Source organism: Larimichthys crocea, chromosome XII (assembly GCF_000972845.2).
Source record: "Larimichthys crocea isolate SSNF chromosome XII, L_crocea_2.0, whole genome shotgun sequence".
In the NCBI taxonomy this organism is placed as follows: Eukaryota; Metazoa; Chordata; class Actinopteri; family Sciaenidae; genus Larimichthys; species Larimichthys crocea.
Genome location: NC_040022.1, coordinates 5935523 through 5946634, shown reverse-complemented (window position 1 = coordinate 5946634; position 11112 = coordinate 5935523). Strand labels below are relative to the sequence as shown.

General features: G+C 43.7%; 1 protein-coding gene across 4 annotated transcripts in view; it reads right to left on the bottom strand.

Moving 5' to 3' along the window:
• asic2 (acid-sensing (proton-gated) ion channel 2) overlaps positions 1-11112 on the bottom strand; it is a 342968-nt gene extending 331856 nt beyond the window's left edge. Inside the window, exons 1-2 of one of the 4 annotated variants that reach the window (XM_027284957.1) lie at positions 10972-11112; positions 6175-6793 (exon numbers count right to left, since the gene is read on the bottom strand). In XM_027284957.1, the coding sequence (XP_027140758.1) occupies positions 6175-6753 (579 nt within the window). In that variant the 5' untranslated portion in view covers positions 6754-6793; positions 10972-11112. Of the gene's footprint in view, positions 1-6174; positions 6794-7585; positions 7684-10214; positions 10755-10971 lie in introns of those variants that run through there. The other 3 variants (XM_027284954.1, XM_027284956.1, XM_027284955.1) reach the window with 3 other exon arrangements.

Below are 11112 nucleotides of genomic sequence, written 5' to 3'. Positions count from 1 at the left end.
AATCGTGATTAATCGCGATTAATTAGTTGTTTTTTTTAATACATTGACAGCCCTAGTAAATATGCTACGTAGTTAATTAGTTTCGCTTTTGTCTGTTTTAACGACCAGTCGAGGTGCTCTGTGTAGATCGACGTGTGCTGCTCGCAACAAGCGTCAAAAATAGAACAGACGCGTATTCAACGTGTAGCCGAGCGTAGAGACACTTCTAGGACACTTTGAGAAAGATTCACGTTATGCAGTTTGCAATACACTGTTATGCAGTTTGCAATATACTGCCTGAATCCGAGCAGAATATGCATAATAATAAAATGATAAAAGTCAAGTCACACGCTGTATGGTTTATATACTGCACAGTTGTACAAGTCGATGCAGATTATGCAGAAGCCACTGTCACAAAGACCAGAATGCTGACCGATACGTTTACAGCAGCTTAGTTTGCCACAGTGTTCACCATATCATGGTTTTTATGTTTAGTTCAGGTCAAAAGAAAACTGTACGTGACCATGCCATGGTTTGGTATGAAGTAAAAAAAAAAAAATGTGTTCATGTATTAACCAAATGAATCATTTCATTAATCACTGAGCTGATACATTTACAGTACGGTCTAAAATCACTATCAGTTGTTTGAGGGTGAGAAAAAACCCTTCAGCAAAAAATGCTGCTCCTTTTAAGCCTCACCACAACACACACACACACACACACACACACTATATCATCAGCCTACCATAATCCACCACTGCAGACAGCTGCAGTGTCTACCACATGAGCACTATCCACACACTGAGCTGTCTGTCCGTGGCTGCACTCCAGCTTTTCTTCCAAGCTGGTTAAATAGCACAGGTTGTCGCTGCCTCTCCGGGGTGTTTCAGAGAGACGGGCTTGTGGGTGGTAGTGGTGCTTTCCATGCCCTTTAAGACACTCAACACGTCATCCCTGCCGGGAATATAAAATGCCATGGTAATGCCACATTAGTGATAAATACAGGACGTCCACTAAAATCTAATGTGACGCATTGGGTGTTTCAAATGTTGAGGAATGAATCCGAAAGTGATAAAATGCTGTTAGTGAGATGGAGCAGCCAAGGGAGGAGAGAGGGAGGGAGGACAGATTAAAAAGCGATCCACCACGATGGGTGACTGACAGTCAGACGACTGCTCCGCTGGCGAGAGCAAGGAGAATCTGGTCATGTAACAATCAGCCGCTGACGGCCACAGGTTGTGCGTTATGGCTAATTGTTGTTGCTGTAAACAGCCAGAACCATTACACATTGGCAGTGCTGCTCCAACAAGGCTCTGGTCAGAGGATTAGACAAGTGGCTAATTAGTGTCTGTGTGATACAGAGCTCAGGGTCTGGCTGCTATCAGGTTTCACATTAAGGCTGAGAGTGTGATAGGGTCCTCGCTGGCCTGCAGCGCTCCAGGCGTACTTATATACTCTATATAACTGATGCAGCCCGAGCACACTGAGCTGATTCATTCAGACAGACTCTGATGTGGCCTGTCAGCGTGATCAATCAGCTTTTAATAATGGCTGTAATCACGCGCAGTTAAAAACAAACACGGGCGAGGAGAAGTCCGATCAGTTCGAGTACGCAGGACACATGAAGGAGTGAAGTGATGAGGCACCGAGATCTTCATCTCGTGTTCGGTTTAGTTAATAGATGATGATGGATGACTACTTCAACGATCATTGCACTCATTATATATACAGCGTTTGCTCTTTTGAAGTGTATTAATTATAAATGATAGCAGGCGAGCTGATGTTTTGTAGGTGTCGATGTAGGGTTCAAAATGTTTATTTCGGAATGACTGTAATGTTCCCGAAACACACAAGATGCCTGTTTAGATCTGTAATATTCTTCACGTACACTCTGGGTTATTAAACTCAGGTGATATTTTAATGAAGTTATTGACTCCTATAAATATCTGTTATGACGATTCCCTTACTTTTTGTATTTGGTGAAAAAAAACAGATCTTGACTTGTTGCTGCCACATTTTTATCTCTATTCGATTACGGGGACCTTTTGTCCATGCGTGCCCCTGCTCAGGCATTACATATGATGGACACAGCTTACCATACTTACTGTAAAGCCCTGACTTACTGCTGTTAACTCCATGCTCGGGTAGGAAGTTCTGGTTCAGCAACCCACAGACGATTCTTGGGTTGCTCCCATGCCATCTATGTACTTATAAGAAGCATGATGGACAGTAGTCATTGCAATCAAGGGACTTTTATAAGTTGTTTATACCAAATGTTCACACAGAATTCGGGGATACTCTGCACCCTAAGATGGGAATGTTTAATAAAGAAATCAAATATCAGATTTCTTTCATTGTTTTTATGAATAAAAATTAAAGACCTGGAGACAGAATCATTAGGGTGTCACTGCTTAAACTGATATTGTTGAATTCATGCCTTGTACTGCACTTTTTTTTGTGTGTTGTAATACTGTCTGTTTTGTTTTGTATCTGTCTGAACTTAGTTCTTAGTTTGGGTACTGCCTGTTTTGGCCAGGACTCCCTTGAAAAAACAATACTGTATTTCTTAGGATGGATCAATATAGACACTTCCTTTAAATCCCCTAAACAACTTTATTTACATGCTCTTTGGTGGACAAACTATGTGACAAACATTCTGTTCACTTGGATTTTCTGTATTTTTCCTCTTCTGTGCCACTGCTTGTTAGAATTTTTTCAAGAACCCAGTCACACCTCTTTAACAGGAGCTGTACTCTGACCACTCAGCATCCTTGCAGAGATGCTGAAATTGAAAGAATCTCTGAACAGGCTTTTGAATTGTTCACCAGCTCTGCTTGGATGAGAGCATGCTGCATTTGGCTCGAGATGTGCCCCCTTTCTTGGCATCCCTGAGAAGAAAAAAAAACAACAAGTGTACCAAAGTGCTTATTTATGAGGAATCACGTCAGGTGTTTTGCAGACGTGCTCCCGTGTGAACATAAATTAACGAGATGAGTGGTCGAAAAAGTATCCGAGGTGACACAAAATACATGCGTGTAGGTGGAAATATGCACACTGATGCCGTTTTTCTTTTTGTAGCAGCGCTCTGCTCCAGTTCCATCAGTCACATCACACTGACTCCCGTGTCCCCACAATCCTCCCGGCGGTCATTCATCACAATGTCAGTCAAGCGCTGACTCTGGTCCCAGGAGTGTCATGGTAATGTTGTCACTCCGTGTATGTGTACTCATTCATGTATTTTTTGGTGTGTCTGTGTGCATTCACGCATGTGTGTGTCTATTTTTAGGCGCCCGTCGTCTCGTTCTGTTGTTTTAGTTTTTCTTGCTCTGGAGATATGAAGGTGTGTCACTGCAATGACAGAGGAAGTTGACAGAGAGGAGTGAAGTCAGGAGGAGTGAAGTCAGGAGGAGCTCGGCGGCGGCGGCAGCAACAGGCAGAGGGCAAAGAGGATGACAGTGCCTTCTAGTAACCTCGGTGTCAGAATGATTATGTTTAAACCCAGCTTGGGGTCAAAGGCGTGTCACACGACATGCAAGACAGTTACTGAGGGGAGTCGAATAGAGACTCATTGGGCTGCATCTTAAAGCAGTGACAGCGCCGAGCCGGCTTTGCGTTAACTCCCTGAAGATTTAGCAGAATGAAATTATCAATGTCACGTGTTCCTCTTGACAGAAAATAGCAGTGAGACGCTCACTTGTAGCTTTCTGTGTTGTGAATCAGAACTCCAGGGGAAGCATCCTTCTGTAGGCAGAAATAGAAAAATCACGAGATCCACCGCTGTTGTTTTTTTCCAATTAGCATCCCTGCATTGAGTATCTCTCAGGCTGAAAGATGAAGACACACAGACCTGGACGCTTTAGTGTTTTAGATTACGCACAGTTGAGTTGCCGTGATGCTGCTGACGTGCTCTGTTAATGCCAACGGAGTTTACTCTCTGCAAAAACGTTGAACTCATCACAGCAGATCACATCCTAGGGGCAGCTCCATAGTGCTGTCTGCATCGTGCATGCATCGCCGCTCAGTTTGGAGGCCGACAAACAAAAAGAACATCTTGTTAATACAGATCTGTATCAGCTGCAGTGTGCGCAGGCTTTAAATAGAAAAATCAGACTGCTAGTTAGGCAACTGCCTATTACGTGACCCTGTGCGAGCCTATGCTGCATGTAATGGCTGTGTTTTAGAAATCAGAGTGCATTTTCTTTCCGCTGTGCCAGGAGGTCACTGGTTTGTATTCACTCCTGTGCGAGAATCTTTAATATAGTTATAGTGAGCATCAAAAGGCCTGGCTTCAAAACAGCCGACATTTATTTCATTAAACAGGAAAATAATCAGCGACTGCATATTTTGTTAATCATTTTACAAGCAAAAATTGTATGAAATATTCAGCTTGTAAATGTGAACTTGGTTTCTGGTTCTTTTCGTCGTCTATGACATTAAATTACATTTATTTGTTGGGCTTCAGGAAGCAGCGATCGACACTTCTATTTTTTTATGGATGGAACTAATAGACTCATTTAGAAAATAATCAATTAATCAATAATGAAAGCAATTGTTGCAGCCTGACTGACTTGGATCAGGAACCCTGCCTACAACTACAATCTAATTGATCGTGTTGCATCTTTATAGTGTTCACTATAGCATACTCACCAACAAACAGTTCCGCATCAGGACTTCCGTATTTGAGCTGAAGCAACTCACGAAAAACAAGGTGTGAAACTGCACATCGCCTAATGATCTAATGTGTGGGCAGGTCGTGAACCAAAAATAGATTTCCGCTCAAAGTCATTGATTACTTCCCTCACTTGTAAATGATGATGAGCTCTGGATTCAATAAAATGCCATCAAATCCCAACCTGGTCATAGTTACATCATAATTATGAGGCGATGCTGTGAAGTCTTTTCCAAAAAAATCAATCTGCACTTAAACTGAATTACCAGTCAATAACAAAGCAACACCAAACAAACTAATGCAGAGTTCAGTGTGATGGATTAAGCAAATCAAGAGTCTGCCGACAGGACAGGATTCGTGTTCGTGAGGGTCAAACTGGTCCTTCAAAATACCACCAACAAAATCCTTCGCAACACTTTTGCAACTAGCCTTAAAAGATCTAAGAAGTCTGTCTTGTCAGCGAAGAAAGGACAGACAGGATTTCTATACACAAGGTCAGTTCTGTTGCTGGAGAGACTAGGCTGTGCTATTAAATGTTCCCTTTTCAAGCATCCACGTACTGAAAGCAGTGTGCTCCGATGGACCTAATTAACAATCAGTCTGAGGGACTCTAAGTGTGCAACAAGTGGGTGTTAGACTAGTGTGTCTAGAGTTAAAACCAACTTGTGCCAGAACTTGCTCGCATTGATCTGCCAAAAGTAAAGCGTGTATCCGACAAGTACTGTGAGGGCCTTAAATGATCTGCATTTCAGTCTTATCAGCGCAATAAAAGTAGACGACATTTCCATCACTGTGTCAGCTTTTACAAGCACAGTATTGACACAGAACAGGCAGAACAACAGGCCGCTACACTCAAGCCTGATTAACACAAGCAGCCATTGAAATAATGCTCCATTCTGGCTGTGTTTTTCTGCAGACGGACAGCCATCACACGATCCACAGGCACACAGAATGCACAGAATGAATGTTTTGATTTGTTGTGAAAGAAAGAAAGAAAGAAAGAAAGAAAGAAAGAAAGAAAGAAAGCTCCTTGGCTGGAGAAATAAAGAAAGTGGCAGAAGGACCATTTACTTTTCACCATGGTCTGAGACAAAACAATGACTTTCCTACAGTGTCCACAATGCAGTAGACCTGTTGCAGCAATGTATGTGCCAGTAAGCACAATGCTATTATGTGAAGGCTGAGGACAGCAACAACAACAGCAACAACAACAACAAGGCAACGGCAGAGGAATGTATTTGCGAAACAAAGCTTGAGAGTAAACCTGTGCAAACCAAACACAAGCATCACGAGGAGAGACTCCCAGCGTGGCAGCGTGGGAGGGAAAAGAGCAGCTATCAGCATGCATAAAGTCACTTTACTGGAAAAATCATCCACCTCTGGAAACTGAGGACCTAGAACATGCAACCCAAACACCTCACAACCAGAGTCCTCTGAGAGCTCGGAGGCTGCAAAAAGCTTTGATCCCTACTGATTCCAGACCAGAGCTGACATTTCAAAAAAAAGAAAAACACGAGCACACTCACGGTTTTGAAGTCGCTGTGGCTGCACTCCTGGCCTTGGTAGCGGCAGTAGAGCATCATCTCTTTGAGGTCGTGGCCGACCCTCTCGATGAACTCCTTCATGCTGAACGCCTTGGGCCTGTAGGCGGTGAAGTTGGCTTTTTCCTCCAGGAAAGCGAGCACGTCAGGCTCGGCCAAGTGCGGCTGGGGGATTGTCAGGTGCACGTCGAGCAGCGCCAGCAGCTCTCCGGCGTGGTACAGATCGTTGCGCGTGAGGCGGCTGAAGCGGTAAGCGTTGAGGTTGCAAATGGTCACGGCGGGGAAGACCAGGCTGCTCGACACCATGGCGTCCACGCTGGTCACGTGAGGGTAGGAGAGGAAATAGGCCAGGCGCTCTGCGCTCTCCAAGGCTAACAGTCCCAGGCAGGCCAACAGAGCTGCAGCCCAGAGAAAGCGGCGTATGCTGGGTTGGCCGTAGGGGAAAATGAAGCGCAGGCCGTGCAGTGTGCTGCTCTGAGCGAAGGCCTGCCAGGAGGTGGGGTGCAGGCTGGAGCTCTCTTGGCTCCCCTGACTGCCACAGCCCTCCTTTAGATCCATCATCATCCCTCCTCCTCAGCCAGGGAGCCCCCCGGTGCACTCACACCTGCACAGGCAGAGAGGGAACGTCAATAGATTTCACAGCTTATGATCCTACGGAGCATATTGATAAAACGAGAGAGGTGCCGGAGTGAGAAAGAGAGAAGAAGAAATGAGGGAGGAAAATAGAGACGTAAAAGGGCAATGATGAAAAAGTAGGAGGTAAAAACAGAGACCTGCAGCAGTGCTGAGAGAAAACATTAAAAATAAATAGCAAAAGACAAGCAGCAACTGACAAAAGCGAGGTAAAGATACAAGAAGGTAAAGATCTCCACAACCTGAATCACTGCTACAAAGAGTAAGAGACAGAGGAGAAGGATGCTCCCTCGGGGCATCCCTTTCCTCTCCACCTCCACTCTCAATGACTCCCTTGAGCTGAGAGTTACTGTGGCTGCCAGCCTGCCTGTGGCTCCTATTGCACCCCCAACACACACATATATACACACACACACACACAACTCAGACTTCCACACACTACCAAAATCCCAAACTGCCCCTTTCCCATCCATCCTCTGTCACCCTCTTTGACTGCTACAACTCACTGACAGAAATCCTCAGAGGTAAGTCCTCTGTGACACCCGGAGCGAGAGGTGAGAGTCACTTAAACCACAAGCCAATCAAAGCAGCTCCTGTGTGTTCAACGTCCCGACTCATCTCCATTCAAAAACACTCACACGGTAACTCTCTCGTGCATCATCCCACACGCACACACACGCACACACACACACACACACAGGCGTGCGCACATCCAGGATTCTCAGGATCTCCCGTGCCCCCAACTAATGACAAGCCTAAGCACCTCTCTTGTTCAGCCTAGCGAGAAGACATCCAGCCGGTGCGACTGTGTGTGTGTGAGTCTGAGAGCACACGTGTGTGTTTGTACGCGCGTGTGAGTGTGAAAGAGAGAGAGACACACAGAGGAAGAGGAAGAGAGAGAGAGAGAGAGCCGTTGATGATCAGAGTCGCCGGTTAGTCTCGCCCGCCGGTCCAAACTCCTCCCGTTTTCCTTTGGCCAGATACATCCGCTTTCCCTCCTCTTCCCAGCTCATCTGTGGCGGCGGTGAACAACAGCGGAGCCGGGAGAGACGGGAGGCGCACACACCAACACACATGCTTGCACAGAGAGAGGGAGAGAGAGAGAGGGAGGGAGGGGGGAGGAAGAGAGGGAGAGAGAGAGGAGGGAAGACGGCGCTCTCCTCCCCTGCTCTCTCCACAGTTAAGTCTCTTATTGAATATGTTTCCTCCCTCCTCCTCCTCCTTCCCCTCCTCCTCCCCCACCCCTTCCAACACCGCCAGGTTCCCTCTCATTTGTCTCTTAGCTTTTCATATTTCCACATCTCCTCAGCGCCTAACAGAGTGATGGATGGATGCAAAACGGGAGGCTGTCGGAGAGACAGATAATAGAGGGGGAAAACAGTGGTGGTTTCCTGGTCAGGGAGAGGGGGCTGTAGCCTATGTCATGGGAAGTGAAGCAGAAGTGGAGATGGAGGAGGTTGAAGGGAGGGATGAGGACAAAAATAAGACGGGAAAAGTAAAAAAAAAAAGAGCAGAGAGAAGTGTGGACGCGGCAATGTCACACAGAGGAAAGTAATTCAGACACATAACGTCACACATGGGCAGGAGGAGGGTGGGGGTACAGATGTAAAGGGAATAATAAGTACACAGAGTGTGTTTGTCGGGCGTAATAAAACACTATGAATCTATTTCTGTAATTTGAGGCGGTTTATCTACGTGAGTGGCAGCGTGTTTCATCAATCACAAGTGAGAAAACTGCCAGTATGTGAAGAGCTACGGGGGACACGGGAGGAGGAAGGCGGCGAGAGGGAAATAAAAGATGAGCGTGAGAGTGGTAAAAGGTGGTGAAGAGGGAGAGAGACAGAGAGAGAGAGAGAGAGAGAGAGAGAGAGAGAGAGAGAGCTTCTTTGTGTGTTTGGACTGGATGGAAATGAGCGGTTCGTCAACATGAAATTTGACAATAAATCATCATTTCGCCTCATCGCGTTCAGGCGAAAGAAAAGTTCAAAGCTTGATAAATTAGACTGTAGCCGAGACAGAACTGCACAATAATGGATTTCTTTGTTTTGTATGATACCAACGCGCGTGTTTGATCACGACAGGTATCAGCGTCTTTTAACACTAGCAGCAAATTGGAAACCGAGGATTTTAAATATGGATCGATACCAATCATGAAAGAACACAAACTAAATATAGGAATCATTCATGGGTGTGAGTGTGTCAGATAAAAAGAGCAAATATGAAATCATAACCTCAGGGATCAATAATTACATTAATATAATTCATATCAATCTACATTTTATTCTGTAGAAAGCTACAGTAAAAGTCATCACCTGAACGTACAATGAGTGGATCATCAGGGCTGAAATACAAACAAATCCACCCTGTACACACATTAATATATTTACTGAGATGAACTATTATGTTCCAAAAAACTCATGTGGATCACAATGAGCAACACTAGCTGACCAACACGGTGATTGCTGAGTCATTAATCTGATATTTGTTAACAAATTAGCAACAAGTGGCAGACTCACAACAGAAACATGAAATTCAGGAGCCAAGGTTCAGGTGATTAATCTATAATTTACCAACAAACGGTCGATGAGTGAAGGGCACGGAGTCGGTCGGTGATGGTGTGCAGCTCGCCGCTCAGTTTAAAAAATCTGATTCATTTTTGTGAGAAATCTCAACGAGTCTAATTTTCTGAAATCATTAGGCAATTACCGTAAACCACTAATTAAGTAATTAGGACATAATGGACAGCGAAGATGAAAAGGCCAGTCGTGAAAATGTCCTCAGAGCTCTAAAATAAAAGCATGTCATCAGTTTAATGGACTGCTTTCCATTTTCACCATGTACAATGCCTAATGACTATCAAAATAATAATAAGATATAGAGGTGGATCCATCTGCACCTGGCTATTTACAATCACAGTTCTTCATACTCCAAAAGATTTGTGGTTCTCACAGGATCATACAGAATATGATACATTTTGGTAAGTGAAACTACTAAAGGTATATACAGCAGATACAAACTGCACTTGGCTGCATTAAAATCCAACATACACATCAAGGCAGCAGTAATATTAATCCAAAAACATATTAAAAAAAAGTAAAACACCATTTTACTTAAGAATAACTACTTTTTTAACATTTTAAGCATCATTTGCTGATAATACTTTTAATTAGTTATGGTGTTTTCAGTGTACTACTTGTAATTAATACACGCAACATGAGGTTTACTCTTTACCTAGCTTTAGTCAGTATTAGGTAACGTTTTGAAACGCTAATTTTAAGATAGCTACAAAGTTAGTACATTCATACAAAGATAGCTAAACTCTTGTTTGTCCAGTATTGCGAGCACTAGCTGCAGTAATTTTTTAATAATTCATAATTAATGTGTGTGTTTACCTGAGTTAAACTTTCTGCGTCACAGCTCAGCTGTTGCGTTTACGGACCTCTCGGTTCTGCAGCAGGTTGCTGACTCCCGGCTCTTTGTCTTACTCCTCTTCAGCTCGTCCTCTTCAGCTCGTCGTCTTTTCCACATAAATAATTCCTTTGCATGAAGCCACGCACCGTTTGTGTTTGTGTAATGGCGCACTGAAAATAACTCTGGAAGAGGGCGCTGAATAATATACGGGTAAACCTTCCTGAGCGTGAATCCACCACAGACCATCCACCTGCAGATCAAATCCCCAAACTGATTCATTAAAACATGGCGGCCAAAGAAGAGGTTGTTGTTTGAGGCATGCGAGAAAATAATTAGAGAAAGTTTTTTTTCTTTTTTCTTCTCTTTGTCGGTTTTCAGAGACTGTTTGCATCTAACATACCTCACATAATCAACCTTTTCCACATAAAAGTGAATGAAGTAAGGCAGTGTGTGTCAAACTTTTTACACTGCATACCACCTCAGAAAATATGTATTACTTTGACATGCATTAAAATGTAGCAGTGTAGGCCGACCCTGTTGAACTACAGACAGTTAATACAAAAGGAAAGTTTATTCCAAGCGTAAAAGATTATTTATTGCTGATTTTGTTGAATCTTGAACAGCACTGGTTCAAGAACCAGAGCTAATTTGGTGAAAAAGTGTTACTCCTGATAACCATTTTTCTTCCTAACATTTCCTGTTTGGAGCCATGCATAGTTTTTAAAACTGTTAATTTACCTTCACTGCATGAACGAACACGACAACTTGTCAGGCTGATATTTCAGAAAATGTTTATTTTAAACAACATTCCAGTCATATCTAAGTTTATTTCAATCAAACCGTTGTAGATGAATTATTTTGTTAAAAGTATATATTTCA